Source organism: Pelophylax lessonae (genome assembly GCF_965119305.1).
Source record: "Pelophylax lessonae genome assembly, chromosome: 6".
NCBI lineage: Eukaryota > Metazoa > Chordata > Amphibia > Anura > Ranidae > Pelophylax > Pelophylax lessonae.
The window spans coordinates 251,924,672-251,942,322 of NC_138773.1; the positions used below are offsets into that span (position 1 = coordinate 251,924,672).

A 17,651-nucleotide genomic window follows, 5' to 3' on the forward strand; every position below is an offset into this window, starting at 1 on the left:
CAGGCCTTTTCATTTTTTTTGAGCACATGATAACATTTTGCCTTTAACTGACCTTTTAAATGAAGCAAAAAATTGTAGTGGGCCACAAGGAGCTAGTAAGAATCCACCTGGATTTTCCTTGAAAGATGTATGCTAGATGCTATGAAATACTATACTATATAGGCATTATTACATTACACAATGCAATCTTTAGGCCCCTAGGTATTCCATCACCACTGGGCATGTGAAAAACGGACCTCATTGCTATTTAAATTAGGCACATAAATACGGTCATCAGTATTCCTAAACTATCAGACAGATTCAATAAAACATGTACAAAACCCCCACAATTATTTGTGTTGTAAACACATGGGCACATATGCAGACATACACATTGCACAGCAGATATAACAGAAAATCTGTGTGTATGTGCAGATTTTTCTAATAACAGTAACAGTTGCAGACTTGTAGGCCAGCTGCCAATTCCTCCCAACAGCTCATACCGTCCAAAGTTGCCTGCAGGCAGATCTAATATTTAAGTGTCAGTTGTTATATTCACATCTTGCTCTTTTTATGTAGTTATCACAACTGACCCAAAGGTAATTCACTTTTATAAAAACCTTTCTTACCCAAGGCACAATACAACCTGGTCTTCACACCCCGTATCAATGAAATGGTAGTTTTGAATCCTAAAACATATCATCAGCTTCTACCTGACTCAGAAAAGCCCCTGTCACATCCGCTAGCCTTCCCTTGTGCTTGTCACCACACACTGTAAGTTCACCTGATTGTGTTTCCAATAACAGAGAAGGGAGCTCCTGGTTTGCAGGCTGCAATTGCTTCATCCCTACATCTCCGGGCAGTTTCCACTAACTTCTGTCCATCTTCATCCACATTCCCAACAAGAAATGTTTCAGATGTGTCCCCATGGTATCCGCCATTATACACCTAATAAGAAAAAAAATGCGTACAAAGGTTACAGAGCATTTATAATAATCATCACCATATCTCCATTGTTTCTGAGATTAAAAAGCGGGACATCTCTGCGGACAAACCTTGTAGCTTTGTAATATGAGATAAGACCTCAATACTCCATGCAGGTTTTAGTAAATCTGCATGAAACCATTAAGGGCAAATTTAGCAAAAACGTTCTACAAATAAAACACCAGATGCAGTGGTGTTTTTTTTAAAAAGAAATCTAGTTATGTTACATAAAAAGTAATCAAATTCTATCCTGAAAAAAAAAAAAACATATATTGGTTTGCCAAGGACAATAACGCTACGTTTCATTTAGGCTAGGTCACATTTATGTGTTGCAGGAACGCACCCCCACACATCTAGCCAAAGCGCGTGGGTTTGTGTATACCACAACATACAGTATCAAAGTGCCATGCGTTTTGGTGTGGAATTATTTTTCAAAAAAAGGTCATGCACTTGTTTAGTGCGTTTTCCGTGTCAGGCCAATGAAATAAATGGGCTGCCCTAAATGCAAAGGGTGAAGCATGCACATGCTCCACTGCACCTGCATAGGTATGAACAGAGCCCAACACAAGCGATTATAAATAAGAAACATATCAGTTTACGTCTAACAAAGTTAAAGTATATGTGAATCCTCACCTCTTAAAACAACCCATTCAGCTTATAATATAAATATAAGGTAAAACGTTTGTGTATACAGTGCATATATATATATATATATATATATATATATATATATATATATATATATATATATAAATAAAGCATTTGGGCCCTTTCACACGGGCAAATATCAAGTCCACTTGTCAGTTTTTCAGGTGGACCCAATCGGACCCTCCACTCTCCTCTATGGAGTGTCAACCTCTGATCCAATCCTGTCTGCTAAAAACAGATGGATGGGGATCTGTTCCTCATCCGTCTGGCCGATCGGATGGCAGTTGGATATAAACAGGCAGGTGGTCCGTTTACATCCAACCACCTATAGAGGAGAGAAAGCTGTGTCTGTGCCCGCTCTGCATATGTGGTGCAGACACAGACCAGTGGAAAGATTCCTCATTGAGCAGGCGGACTTCAGGGGAGCCCACCCCATGTGTAAGGAGTCTTATAAATGTCTTTTTCTTTTTTTATAAGTGATCACATAACCTCTGTTCTCAGCTGCATAAGGGGCTTAGAGAAGTGGGGTGAAGAAACAGCAGAACACTGATCTTCCTGGCTGCATGGGGAGGGGGGGGTGTCAGTAGAAGTCTTTGCCATTTGGAAGACGTGCAGGAAAAATTGACGATGCTGAGATAAATGTTCTCCACCTTAGTGTGGTCAGTGGTTAATTAAAAAGCTGAGGGACTGGCAAGATCACCAGGTATTTCACACAAAGGAAGCAATACAAAGAGAACAGGATACTTTTTAACATGGTACATGTTTAAAATGTTGGGGTAACATATTCTTAAAAGTAATAGAAATATTATTTTAAATGTAAATAGGGCAAGCACCTGAATCTGATCTGGTATGAGCCTCTTTTACACTCCTATACAGCAGAGCCCAAACCTGGAAAGGAAGGAGCAGCACTCTGAGCCAGGTGTGACACAGTTCCCTTATGTTGGCAAGGAACATCTTAACAGGAGAAGAGGCGAAAGTGAGCAGTGGGATGACTGCTTCTCGTTCTGTGTCCAATCACAGGCTGGGGTCAAGGAGGTGACCTAACTGTATTGTAGAACTCTAAATCTGGCTGTGTTGTCAGGCAGGGCCCTGTTTTCCTCTGATAAACAACAGAACAGCTCCCCATGTTATAGAAATGGGGAGAGGGGGAGGTGTTCTGTATTTCAGAGAACTTAGACAGGGTTAACAGGGATTTCAAAGCAGCATGGGCAGCATTTCCAGCTAACACAGGAAGTTAGGAGTTTTCTGGGAAGATCAAAAGACATATTTCTGTACTTGGAGCAATCTTATCAGCTTGACGACCAGCCGCCATAGTTTTACTGCGGTAGGCAGGCTCTGTCCCATGAAACAACGTGCCTGTATGTCACTTTGCCAGACCGCGTGCGCCCATTGGCCACAGGGGGTGCCAATTAGCGGGTCTGGCAGGCGCGGTTGCCGCAGGGTACTTGCAATCGCTCCCCGTGGATACAGAAATGTGGTCTGTCATTGTAAACATGGCAGACCGCTGTTCTATCAGTTATGAACATAGGGATCCTGTGTTCCTCTTATTTAGGAATGCAGGTCTCTGTGTTCATGCAGCAAGCCCATCCCCCACACAGTTAGAAAGCATCCCCTGGCGACACATTTAACCCTTTGATCGCCCCTGGTGTTAACCCCTTCCCTGCCAGTAACACTAGTACACTAACAGTGCATATGTTTAGCACTGATTACTGTAGTAATGTCACTGGTTTCCTCAAAAGTGTCAAAAATGCCAGTTAGGGGTCCAATCTGTCCAATCAGTCCGCCACAATGTTGCAGTCCCCGCTAAAAATCGCTGACCGCCGACATTACTACTAAAATATAAATAAAAATGACATAAATCTTTCCCCTAGTTTGTAGATGTGATAACCTTTGTGCAAACCAATCAATATACACTTATTGGGATTTTTTAAACCAAAAAATATGTAGCAGAACACAAATCGGCTTAAAATTATGAAAAAATTTGATTTTTTTATTTTTTTATCAGGAATGTTATAAAGCAGTAAGTAAAAAAAAAGTAAAAAATATTGTTGTTTTTTTTTCAGAATTGTCGCTTTCTTTTTGTTTATAGCGCAAAAAAAAAAAAATCGCACAGGTGATCAAATACCACCAAAAGAAAGCTCTATTTGTGGGGAAAAAAAGGACATCAATTTTATATTTGGGTACAGCGTCGCACGACCGCGCAATTGTCAGTAAAATTAACGCAGTGCCGTATTGCAAAAAATGGCCTGGTCATTAAGGGGATAAATCCTTCCAGTCCAGAAGTGGTTAAACAAAACGTGGGGAAATTTGCATGTATTAAAAAAGGAACTAATTAGGTTTTTTTATTTTGCCAAAGCGTACACTTTAGGATAACCCCCTAAAGCCCAAAGTTAACCTTCTAAACCCCCTAACTCTTGAGCCTAACACTACCTTAACCTTATATCTAAACAAATCTATGACAATCCGTACTATATCCCCTCCTGAAACAATCAAAGTACATTTATGACAGAGCATCTGCTAGAACTTTTAATGAATAAATGTAATATAATGAGCTATTTACTGGCTTGTTTTTTTTTTCTGGATGCACCCCTTAATATGAATTGTGACGAAGGTAAGAGCCATTCATAGGAATCAAAGCCTACAGGCAAAATAAACCTAACTCTGTAAATAGCAACTGTAGCCAAAATACACAGAGAACTTTGATTGAATAGCTGTATCCCCATCCAGCCAGCAATTAACTAGGAGGCTGCACACCTACTGGACGTTGGGTAAAAGATTTAGGTTGAATCATTCAATAACACACGTAGCGATCGTCGGCCGAACGTTCGGCCGTCTTTTGTCCAGGGCTGTCCTGTCGGCTGAAAACTGCAAAAGACTGCACACGAATTTTGTCGGCCAACAACAGCCGACTGCAGAAGTGATGTCATGTGATGGTTAACTTTCCGTGTGTTTTTTCTTCTCTCAGCATGCCCAGTCTTGCTAATCGGCTGTTTGTCGGCCGAATTCTGTACTGACTGGCGAACAATCGGCCGTTCTGGTGTTGGCCAACAAAAATTTTAATGCTTGCACAACAGATTCTGTTTGGCCGAAAATGCGCTGTCGGCTGTCGGAAGCATCATACTAACAAGCCTACAATCGGCCGATCGGTCGTTGGCCGAATATTTACGGCCGACAATCGGTACGTGTGTACGGGGCTTTAGCCAAACACACCAACTGTATGGGTGGATTGTATACCCTGACAGTGTGTAAATTGTACTGGCAATCTTTGTCTTATTAGCAGTTTAATAACTTAAATGTCATGGCGATCTTTAAATATTAAAGGAGAACTCCTTTTAAAATTAAAGTACACTGAAATTCAGGGTAATAAACTACTAATATAAATGTAAAGCAAGCACTTAGAGGTGCCTCAACAGATCTTTTTTTTTTTTAATTATTTATTTATAATTATGAAATCATACAGAAGAATGTGAATTAACCACTTAAGTCCCGGAGGATTTGGCTGCTCAAAGACCAGGGCATATTTTGCGATTCGGCACTGCGTGATTTTAACGGACAATTGCGTTGTCATGCGACACTGTACCCAAACTAAATTGATGTCCTTTTTTTCTCCACAATCAGAGCTTTCTTTTGGTGGTTTTTGATCACCTGTGTGATTTTTATTTTTTGCGCTATACACAAAAAAACAGCGACAATTTTGAAAAAATAACAATATTTTTCACATTTTTTTATATGAAATTCCAAAAAAAAAAAAGTAAAAATCAAAATTTTTTAACATTTTAGGCCAATTTGTTTTCTGCTACATATTATTGGTAACAAAAATCGCAATAAGCGAATTTTGATTGGTTTGCGCAAAAGTTATTGCGTTTACTAACTACGGGAAAAATTTATGTCATTTTTATTGTTTTTTTTTTTAACTAGTAATGGCGGCGATCTGTGATTTTTTTTGCGGGACTGGGACATTGTGGCGGACAGATCGGACCCTTGACTGACATTTTTGACACTTTTGGGGGTACCAGTGACATTACTACAGTAATCAGTGCTATAAATATGCACTGTTACTGTCAAAATTACACTGGCAGGGAAGGGGTTAACTTTATTGGTGATCAGTGGGTTAAATGTATCCCTAGGGGCGTGATTCTAACTGGGGGGGAGCGTGGCTAATGATGTAACCACAGAGACATACGATCCTACATAGCAGGATCGTATAGTCTCTGCCTTTACATCAGGGAGAATGACAGACGGCTGTGTTTACATCAGGCGTCTTCCTTTCTCCCTCTCCTGAGCGGGATCGCGAGTGGCCGTGAACAAGCGGGTGCGGGAGCGCGCCTCAGGCGGTGCGCACTAGCTCCCTACAGGCTCCTGGGCAAGCGACGAAGTACTACGTCGGTTTGCCCAGGAGCGCCAGACTGCCGCAGTAAATATACTGACGGCGGTCCGCAAGTGGTTAAAAACAAAGAACATTATTGATCCGAGTGTTACAGGCAGTCAAACAGATAAAGGCCAAAGCAATGACATCAGCTCAGAAACAGATACATACAAAAAATTTACATCTGAACCTACTAAGGGCTAAAGAGTTCAACTACGAAGAGCATCTAGGGTGCATGAACAGTACACCACACGGGACCCTCTAGGGACCATGATGATGCATGTAGGAACTGTATAACTGGTGTAAAAAAAAAAACAAAAAAAAAAAAAAAACAGTATCAGAGAAAAAACGTAGGCCCCTTTCACACTTGTGCGACTTGTCCTGCGATTTGAGACTGCAAAGTCACATGATAAGTCGTACTCCTTGTTTTCCAAAGAGTACTGTTCATATCTGTGCGACTTCAAGTTGCAACAACTTTAAAGTAGTCCATGCACTACTTTGGTCTGATTTTAATGCATTTTGAGGTCCATAGACTTAGCCATTGCTTCAAGCCCAGTCAAAATTGCGGTAAAATCGCACAACTTTTAGGTCGCACAAGTGTGAAAGAGACCTTAAAGTGTTACTAATCCCACAACTGTAAAATCAGTCTGTATATGCAGTAAAGCATTCTTGTTATACTCACTGTGGAACCTAAGGGGTTAATTCTCGGCATTGTGTAAAAAGGCTGTTTGATCCTGTCTTCTCTGATCCTCCCCTTCCACTGTCCCCAATCCATCTCCTGATAAGACAGGGCCTTTGGAGTCACTCTGTACATGCTCAGTTTGGTGTGTATTGCTAGGGAGCTTTTTTTTTTTTCTTGAGAGGGTGCATGTCATCAGCACAGGGCCAATCAGCACTGTCCAGGCAGAGGGTCAGGGGTCCTGCAGCCTGATAGGACAGTCAGAGGAGAGTGAAAACTCCTCCTACAAACTTTAAACAGACACTGAATGAAGTCACAAGACTGCTATACCCTGCTGAGAAGAAAGGGTATTTAGCAGTTTATATTTACTTTAATAATTGCATTTCCATGTACTGTGTACTGTACAGATATAGTGAATGTTGGGTTTTGGGTTTAGTAACACTTTAAAAACTGGGAGAGGAAAATAAAGAAAACGAGGGGGAGGAGAGTGGAAGGAGAATAGAAGTAGGAAAAGTAATAGGGGGGTGGCGGAGGACGGGAGGAACCGGGGAATAAAACTGCATGTGAGGGCTCCTGGCTGCACCGCCTAAAGCAAGCAAATTATCCAAGTTAATGATATAGAATTCAAGTATCCAGCATTAGGGAGTGATACTCAGTTTAGTAGACGAATACGGTCCAATACAACTATATTTTGCAGACTTGTTCCTCCCTATATTTATATATTTACAGCCACCGTTTCCTAAGAACATATCTTTACATACAGTATCTTGCCTGGGGTCCTCAATTAGCAAATATTAATCGCTGTTCCTTATGCCAAGCTTTGATCCGCCTCCTAGTACCCGATTATCAATGAGGTTGCCCATCATATTGATGGGGAAAAGGGAACAGCCATTTTATTTATCAAATATTTACTTATGATTATCAAACATGGATTTATGATTAAGCAGATATATTGGATTTATATTTTGTGAGAAGTCATATTGTATAACAGCTGTTGTATTCAAAAGTAGGGTTGAGCGGACACCTAGATGTCCGTGTTCGACGGGTTCGGCCGAACTTTAAAAAAAAGTCCGGGTCCGTGTCCCGGACTTTTACCGAACTTTTCCCGGACACCGAACCCCATTGAAGTCAATGGGGACCCGAACTTTAAGGCACTAAAATGGCTCTAAAACACCAAAGGAAAGGGCTAGAGTGCTGCAAATGGCAGCAAAACGTAATTAAGAGCATGGCAAGTGCTCTGCAAACAAATGTGGATAGGGAAATAACTTAAAACAACAAAAAAAAACAGAAAAATAAAACAATGTTCTTCTTCATCTCTGAAGGACGAGGCCCATATGGAGTAGGAGGGAGGTTGAGGTGGTGGTGGATGTGGCGGTGACATAGGCGTGCGCACAGGGTGTGCTGGGTGTGCCTGGGCACACCCTAATCACCTAGGGCACATAGCATTGCCAGTGAGGAGATGGGAAAGATCTCCCTGGGACCTGCTCTGCTCTATTTCTCCTTGCCTACAGGTACATGGCCCCGATACATTACTCTCCCTGCTGGCAAACACATGCATGTGTATTTCAACTTTGGGGTGCACACCTTAATGCAATAGGCTGCGCACACCTATGGGCGGTGTAGGTGGAAGCGGCGGTGGAGGAGGACCAGGGCCGGATTAACAGCATCATGGGCTTGGTGCTGAGGATTTTGAAGGGCCTTAGGGCCGTGCCTTGCCATGCACCCAGAGGAGGAAGGGTGCAGCCATGCATGCCTAATTCAACATGGGATGCTGTCTCTGAAGCCCATAAACACATCCATGCATCGCCAACTGTCCCTCCTTGTCCGGCCTTCACGCTGTGTGGGGAGGTTCTGAGGGTGCTGCCTGGGGAAGCGAGCATAGAAGCCAGACTTCTGTGTTTACAAGTGACAGAAGAGCGGTAACAGTGAATATGGCCAACCCGGGGCCTATATAAAAGGTAGGGGCCTGGAGCTGCAGCTCCAATAGACCCTACATTAATCTGGCCCTGAGGAGGAGGACGAGGTAGCCAACACTGCTTCTTTTCACAAATTTTAAATGAGGGTACACCCCAAAAGAGTGAGAAAGAGCAAAAATGGAACAATGGGTGGGTAAGGTCGGTATCCATTGCTATTCTGCATAAGGTACGGAAAAGTCCCGTGGGATCCATGCCTGGTTCATTTTAATGAACGTGAGCTTGTCCACATTGTCTCTGGACAGGCGGCTGCGCTTGTCTGTTATAACGCCCCCAGCCGTGCTAAATACCCGTTCAGATAATACACTGGCTGCAGGGCACGCCAGCACCTCCAAGGCGTAAAGGGCAAGCTCAGGCCATGTGCCCAATTTGGAGACCCAGAAGTTGAAGGGGGCAGACCCGTCATTCACTACATGTAGGCGTGTGCACACATACTGCTCCACCATGTTGGTAAAATGCTGCCTCCTGCTAAGACGTTCCATCTGAGCTGCTGGTGCTGCTGTTTGTTGTGGCGTGCTGACAAAGCTTTTCCACATTTCGGCCATGCTAACCCTGCCTTCTGAGGTGCTGGCGGTGCCCTGGTTGCGTTGGCGACCTCCTCCTCCTCCTCCTCTGCCTTGTGCTTCCACTGTGGCCCCGCTGTCAGATGGGAATGCCAGCAGCATGGCGTCTACCAGCGTGCGCTTGTACTCGCGCATCTTGCGATCGCGCTCCAGTGAGTGAATTAAGGACGGTACGTTGTCCTTGTAACGGGGATCCAGCAGCGTGGCCACCCAGTAATCAGCACAAGTTAGAATGTGGGCAACTCGGCGGTCGTTGTGGAGACACTGCAGCATGTAATCGCTCATGTGTGCCAGGCTGCCCAGAGGCGACGAAAGGCTGTCCTCTGTGGGAGGTGTATGGTCCGTGTCCTCTGTATCCCCCCAGCCACGCACCAGTGATGGCCATGAGCTGGCCTGGGTGCCACCCTGCTGTGAACATGGTTCCATCTCCTCCTCCAGCTCCTCCTCCTCCTCATCCTCCTCATCCTCCAGAACTGTGCCCCTGCTGGACAATTGCGTCCCTGGCGTTTGCGTGTGCAGGAACCCACCCTCGGAGCCCCTTGCGAATGACTGCCCTGAAAGCCTTGGAAATGTTACCTCTTCATCCTCCTCCTCCTCCTCATCCTGTGCCACATCCTCTTCCATCATCGCCCGAATTGTTTTTTCAAGGAGGCATAGAAGTGGGATAGTTAAGCTGAGAACGGCGTCATTGCCACTGGCCATGTTGGTGGAGTACTCAAAACAGCGCAACAAGGCACACAGGTCTCGCATGGAGGCCCAGTTATTGGTGGTGAAGTGGTGCTGTTCCGCAGAGCGACTCACGCGTGCGTGCTGCAGCTGAAACTCCACTATGGCCTGCTGCTGCTCGCACAGTCTTTCCAGCATGTGCAAGGTGGAGTTCCACCTTGTGGGCACGTCACATATGAGGCGGTGAGCGGGAAGGCCGAAGTTACGCTGCAGCGCTGCCAGGCGAGCAGCAGCAGGGTGAGAACGCCGAAAGTGCGCACAAACGGGCCGCACTTTCTGCAGCAGCTCTGACATATCGGGGTAGTTTTTAAGGAACCTCTGCACCACCAAATTCAGCACATGCGCCAGGCAAGGGATGTGCGTCAAACCGGCTAGGCCCAGAGCTGCTATGAGATTTCGCCCGTTATCGCACACCACCAGGCCGGGCTTGAGGCTCGCTGGCAGCAACCACTCATTTGTCTGCTGTTCCATGCTCCTCCACAACTCCTGCGCGGTGTGTGGTTTGTCCCCCAAACAGGCAAGTTGTAAAACTGCCTGCTGTCGTTTACCCCTGGCCGTGCTGAAGTTGGTGGTGAAGGTGTTACGCTGTCCGGATGAGGAGGCGGTAGAGGATGAGGAAGCGGAGTAGGAGGAGTTAGGAACAGGAGGCAAACTGAAGCGCCCTGCAATCCTCGGTGGTGGAAGGACATGCGCCAAATTGCTATCCGCCTCAGGCCCATCCGCCACTGCATTTACCCAGTGTGCCGTTAGGGAGATATAACGCCCCTGACCGTGCTTACTGGTCCACGTATCCGTAGTTAGGTGGACCTTGGCACAGATGGCGTTGCGCAGTGCACACCTGATTTTTTCCCCCACTTGGTTGTGCAGGGAAGGGATGGCTTGCCTGGAAAAGTAGTGGCGGCTGGGCACGACGTACTGTGGGACAGCCACCGACATAAGGTTTTTAAAACTGTGCGTCTCCACCAGACGGAATGACAGCATTTCAAAGGCCAATAATTTTGAAATGCTGGCATTCAGGGCCAGGGATCGCGGGTGGGTAGGGGGGTACTTCCTCTTCCTCTCAAGCGTTTGGGAGATGGAAAGCTGAACGCTTCCACGGGACATTGTGGAGATGGTTGTTGGTGACCCAGGTGGTGGTGTTGCTGACAGATCGTCTGTTTGCGGGGTGGCAGGTGCCGGTATCACTACAGATGTGGCTGGAGCGGCCGAGACTGCAGCAGAAGAGGAAGCAGGATGAGCCAGAGACGTTTCTTGGTTTTGAAGGTGTGTACTCCACTGCAGCTCGTGCTTTGCACTTAGATGCCTGATCATGCAGGTTGTGCTCAGGTTGAGAAGGTTCATGCCTCGCTTCAAGCTCTGATTGCACAGGGTGCAAACCACTCGTGTCCTGTCATCAGCACATTTTCTAAAGAACTTCCACGCTAGAGAACTCCTTTGAGCTGACTTTGGTGCGCTCGTTCCCTTGCTGCGTTGGGCAGTAGCGGGCGTAGTGTCTAGGGCACGGCCGCTCCGCTTCTGCACCCTGCTCCCTCTTCTGCTGTGCTGGTGGCTCTGTGCGACCACCGCCTCTTCCTCCAAACTACTCAGTTCACCTGCATGACGTTCATTCCATGTGGGGTCGAGGACCTCATCGTCCTCCACATCATCTTCCACCCAGTCTTCACCCCTGCCCTCCTTGTCGGTCTCCACAATGCTGAACGCCGCAGCAGTTGGCACCTGCGTTTCGTCATCATCGGAGACGTGCTGCGATGATCCTTGCATGTACTCATCTTGAGGAATAAGTGGTTGGGCATCGCTGCACTCAATCTCTTCCACTTCTGGGGCAGGGCTAGGTGGATGGCCCTGGGAAACCCTGCTGACAGAGTCCTCAAAAAGAATAAGAGACTGCTGTATGGCTTGGGGCTCAGACTGCTGGCCTGATTTGCAAGGGGGTGAGGTGAAAGACGGTTGGACATTGGCTGCAGGTGCCAACTCTGACCTTTCTGCAGTAGACTGGGTGGGAGACAATGTGAAGGAACTGGAGGCACTGTCAGCAGCAAACCAATCTACTATCGCCTCAACTTGTTCTGGCCTCATCACTTCTAGGGGCGTTTGATGCCCTACCAAATACTGATGCAGGTTCTGTCGCCTACTCACACTTGAGGAAGGTGTTTCACTTGTGCGTGTAGCTGGCACAGATCGACCATGTCCTCTCCTTGCAACAGGAGCTCTACCAGCAGCACCACGACCCAGGCCACGGCCCTTATTTGACGGTCTCCTCATATTTCTGTAATTTAAGATCTTGCCCTAGAAAGGTTTTTATTGAATAGCGGAATAGAAAATATGATCCAAAAAAAGTGTATGTATATCACACGTACACAACCACACTAGGCCCCAATTACTATTGTTTGTACCCCTAAAAGGCTAGATGAGGAGTAGGGGGAGTATGGAACAGGCAGCACCCTCAAACCTTCAGAAGTATGAGATGAACCCCAACAACTTGGAAAGGTGGATCTCTCTCACACGTACCAACACAGACTATCCCCCAATTTAACTGATCCCCAAAGGTTTTTGATTAAATAGCGGAATAGAAAATATGATCCCAAAAAAGTGTATGTATATCACACGTACACAACCACACTAGGCCCCAATTACTATTGTTTGTACCCCTAAAAGGCTAGGAGTAGGGGGAGTATGGAACAGGCAGCACCCTCAAACCTTCAGAAGTATGAGATGAACCCCAACAACTTGGAAAGGTGGATCTCTCTCACACGTACCAACACAGACTATCCCCCAATTTAACTGATCCCCAAAGGTTTTTGATTAAATAGCGGAATAGAAAATATGATCCCAAAAAAGTGTATGTATATCACACGTACACAACCACACTAGGCCCCAATTACTATTGTTTGTACCCCTAAAAGGCTAGGAGTAGGGGGAGTATGGAACAGGCAGCACCCTCAAACCTTCAGAAGTATGAGATGAACCCCAACAACTTGGAAAGGTGGATCTCTCTCACACGTACCAACACAGACTATCCCCCAATTTAACTGATCCCCAAAGGTTTTTGATTAAATAGCGGAATAGAAAATATGATCCCAAAAAAGTGTATGTATATCACACGTACACAACCACACTAGGCCCCAATTACTATTGTTTGTACCCCTAAAAGGCTAGGAGTAGGGGGAGTATGGAACAGGCAGCACCCTCAAACCTTCAGAAGTATGAGATGAACCCCAACAACTTGGAAAGGTGGATCTCTCTCACACGTACCAACACAGACTATCCCCCAATTTAACTGATCCCCAAAGGTTTTTGATTAAATAGCGGAATAGAAAATATGATCCCAAAAAAGTGTATGTATATCACACGTACACAACCACACTAGGCCCCAATTACTATTGTTTGTACCCCTAAAAGGCTAGGAGTAGGGGGAGTATGGAACAGGCAGCACCCTCAAACCTTCAGAAGTATGAGATGAACCCCAACAACTTGGAAAGGTGGATCTCTCTCACACGTACCAACACAGACTATCCCCCAATTTAACTGATCCCCAAAGGTTTTTGATTAAATAGCGGAATAGAAAATATGATCCCAAAAAAGTGTATGTATATCACACGTACACAACCACACTAGGCCCCAATTACTATTGTTTGTACCCCTAAAAGGCTAGATGAGGAGTAGGGGGGGTATGGAACAGGCAGCACCCTCAAACCTTCAGAAGTATGAGATGAACCCCAACAACTTGGAAAGGTGGATCTCTCTCACACGTACCAACACAGACTATCCCCCAATTTAACTGATCCCCAAAGGTTTTTGATTAAATAGCGGAATAGAAAATATGATCCCAAAAAAGTGTATGTATATCACACGTACACAACCACACTAGGCCCCAATTACTATTGTTTGTACCCCTAAAAGGCTAGGAGTAGGGGGGAGTATGGAACAGGCAGCACCCTCAAACCTTCAGAAGTATGATATGAACCCCAACAACTTGGAAAGGTGGATCTCTCTCACACGTACCAACACAGACTATCCCCCAATTTAACTGATCCCCAGAGGTTTTTGATTAAATAGCGGAATAGAAAATATTATCCCAAAAAAGTGTATGTATATCACACGTACACAACCACACTAGGCCCCAATTACTATTGTTTGTACCCCTAAAAGGCTAGGAGTAGGGGGAGTATGGAACAGGCAGCACCCTCAAACCTTCAGAAGTATGAGATGAACCCCAACAACTTGGAAAGGTGGATCTCTCTCACACGTACCAACACAGACTATCCCCCAATTTAACTGATCCCCAGAGGTTTTTGATTAAATAGCGGAATAGAAAATATGATCCCAAAAAAGTGTATGTATATCACACGTACACAACCACACTAGGCCCCAATTACTATTGTTTGTACCCCTAAAAGGCTAGGAGTAGGGGGAGTATGGAACAGGCAGCACCCTCAAACCTTCAGAAGTATGAGATGAACCCCAACAACTTGGAAAGGTGGATCTCTCTCACACGTACCAACACAGACTATCCCCCAATTTAACTGATCCCCAAAGGTTTTTGATTAAATAGCGGAATAGAAAATATGATCCCAAAAAAGTGTATGTATATCACACGTACACAACCACACTAGGCCCCAATTACTATTGTTTGTACCCCTAAAAGGCTAGGAGTAGGGGGAGTATGGAACAGGCAGCACCCTCAAACCTTCAGAAGTATGAGATGAACCCCAACAACTTGGAAAGGTGGATCTCTCTCACACGTACCAACACAGACTATCCCCCAATTTAACTGATCCCCAAAGGTTTTTGATTAAATAGCGGAATAGAAAATATGATCCCAAAAAAGTGTATGTATATCACACGTACACAACCACACTAGGCCCCAATTACTATTGTTTGTACCCCTAAAAGGCTAGGAGTAGGGGGAGTATGGAACAGGCAGCACCCTCAAACCTTCAGAAGTATGAGATGAACCCCAACAACTTGGAAAGGTGGATCTCTCTCACACGTACCAACACAGACTATCCCCCAATTTAACTGATCCCCAAAGGTTTTTGATTAAATAGCGGAATAGAAAATATGATCCCAAAAAAGTGTATGTATATCACACGTACACAACCACACTAGGCCCCAATTACTATTGTTTGTACCCCTAAAAGGCTAGGAGTAGGGGGAGTATGGAACAGGCAGCACCCTCAAACCTTCAGAAGTATGAGATGAACCCCAACAACTTGGAAAGGTGGATCTCTCTCACACGTACCAACACAGACTATCCCCCAATTTAACTGATCCCCAAAGGTTTTTGATTAAATAGCGGAATAGAAAATATGATCCCAAAAAAGTGTATGTATATCACACGTACACAACCACACTAGGCCCCAATTACTATTGTTTGTACCCCTAAAAGGCTAGGAGTAGGGGGAGTATGGAACAGGCAGCACCCTCAAACCTTCAGAAGTATGAGATGAACCCCAACAACTTGGAAAGGTGGATCTCTCTCACACGTACCAACACAGACTATCCCCCAATTTAACTGATCCCCAAAGGTTTTTGATTAAATAGCGGAATAGAAAATATGATCCCAAAAAAGTGTATGTATATCACACGTACACAACCACACTAGGCCCCAATTACTATTGTTTGTACCCCTAAAAGGCTAGGAGTAGGGGGAGTATGGAACAGGCAGCACCCTCAAACCTTCAGAAGTATGAGATGAACCCCAACAACTTGGAAAGGTGGATCTCTCTCACACGTACCAACACAGACTATCCCCCAATTTAACTGATCCCCAAAGGTTTTTGATTAAATAGCGGAATAGAAAATATGATCCCAAAAAAGTGTATGTATATCACACGTACACAACCACACTAGGCCCCAATTACTATTGTTTGTACCCCTAAAAGGCTAGGAGTAGGGGGAGTATGGAACAGGCAGCACCCTCAAACCTTCAGAAGTATGAGATGAACCCCAACAACTTGGAAAGGTGGATCTCTCTCACACGTACCAACACAGACTATCCCCCAATTTAACTGATCCCCAAAGGTTTTTGATTAAATAGCGGAATAGAAAATATGATCCCAAAAAAGTGTATGTATATCACACGTACACAACCACACTAGGCCCCAATTACTATTGTTTGTACCCCTAAAAGGCTAGGAGTAGGGGGAGTATGGAACAGGCAGCACCCTCAAACCTTCAGAAGTATGAGATGAACCCCAACAACTTGGAAAGGTGGATCTCTCTCACACGTACCAACACAGACTATCCCCCAATTTAACTGATCCCCAAAGGTTTTTGATTAAATAGCGGAATAGAAAATATGATCCCAAAAAAGTGTATGTATATCACACGTACACAACCACACTAGGCCCCAATTACTATTGTTTGTACCCCTAAAAGGCTAGATGAGGAGTAGGGGGAGTATGGAACAGGCAGCACCCTCAAACCTTCAGTATGAGATTGTGTTCACTGTACCCCACAAAGATTGAGTTCACTGCACCCCACAATGATTGTGTTCACTGCACCCCACAAAGATTGTGTTCACTGCACCTCACAAAGATTGTGTTCACTGTACCCCCCAAAGATTGTGTTCACTGCACCCCACAAAGATTCTGTTCACTGTACCCCACAAAGATTGTGTTCACTGCACCCCAAAAAGATTGTGTTCACTGCACCCCAAAAAGGATGTTGTTCACTGCACCCCAAAAAGGATGTTGTTCACTCCACCCCAAAAAGATTGTGTTCACTGCACCCCACAAAGATTGTGTTCACTGCACCCCAAAAAGATTGTGTTCACTGCACCCCAAAAATGATTTTGTTCACTGCACCCCAAAAAGGATTTTGTTCACTGCACCCCAAAAAGGATGTTGTTCACTCCACCCCAAAAAGATTGTGTTCACTGCACCCCAAAAAGATTGTGTTCACTGCACCCCACAAAGGATTTTGTTCACTGCACCCCAAAAAGATTGTGTTCACTGCACCCCAAAAAGGATGTTGTTCACTGCACCCCAAAAAGGATTTTGTTCACTGCACCCCAAAAAGATTGTGTTCACTGCACCCCACAAAGGATTTTGTTCACTGCACCCCACAAAGATTGTGTTCACTGCACACCAAAAAGGATTGTGTTCACTGCACCCCAAAAAGATTTTGTTCACTGCACCCCAAAAAGATTGTGTTCACTGCAGCCCAAAAAGATTGTGTTCACTGCAGCCCAAAAAGATTGTGTTCACTGCAGCCCAAAAAGATTGTGTTCACTGCAGCCCAAAAAGATTGTGTTCACTGCAGCTCACACACAGAAAAATGGATGTGGATCACTGACACCTGCCTATCTCCAATCCCACACCACACAGCAATATCGATTGTAGTTTGTAGAACACAGTTTCCCTAAAATTCAGCAGACTCTGTCCCTAACAGGATTGAGAAGAGATCGTAGATCAGGATTGAGTGCAGATTCACCCCACCCCCCACACAGCAATATCGATTGTAGTTTGTAGAACACAGTTTCCCTAAAATTCAGCAGACTCTGTCCCTAACAGGATTGAGAAGAGATCGTAGATCAGGATTGAGTGCAGATTCACCCCACCCCCCACACAGCAATATCGATTGTAGTTTGTAGAACACAGTTTCCCTAAAATTCAGCAGACTCTGTCCCTAACAGGATTGAGAAGAGATCGTAGATCAGGATTGAGTGCAGATTCACCCCACCCCCCACACAGCAATATCGATTGTAGTTTGTAGAAGACACTGACCCT

The 17,651-nt window shown here is 45.0% G+C and overlaps 1 protein-coding gene across 3 annotated transcripts in view; it reads right to left on the bottom strand.

Moving 5' to 3' along the window:
- METAP1D (methionyl aminopeptidase type 1D, mitochondrial) overlaps positions 1–17,651 on the bottom strand; it is a 338,325-nt gene that overhangs the window by 101,562 nt on the left and 219,112 nt on the right. For all 3 annotated transcript variants that reach the window (XM_082260307.1, XM_082260306.1, XM_082260308.1), the window contains one exon: positions 764–927. In XM_082260307.1, the coding sequence (XP_082116433.1) occupies positions 764–927 (164 nt within the window). The remainder of the gene's footprint in view (positions 1–763; positions 928–17,651) is intronic.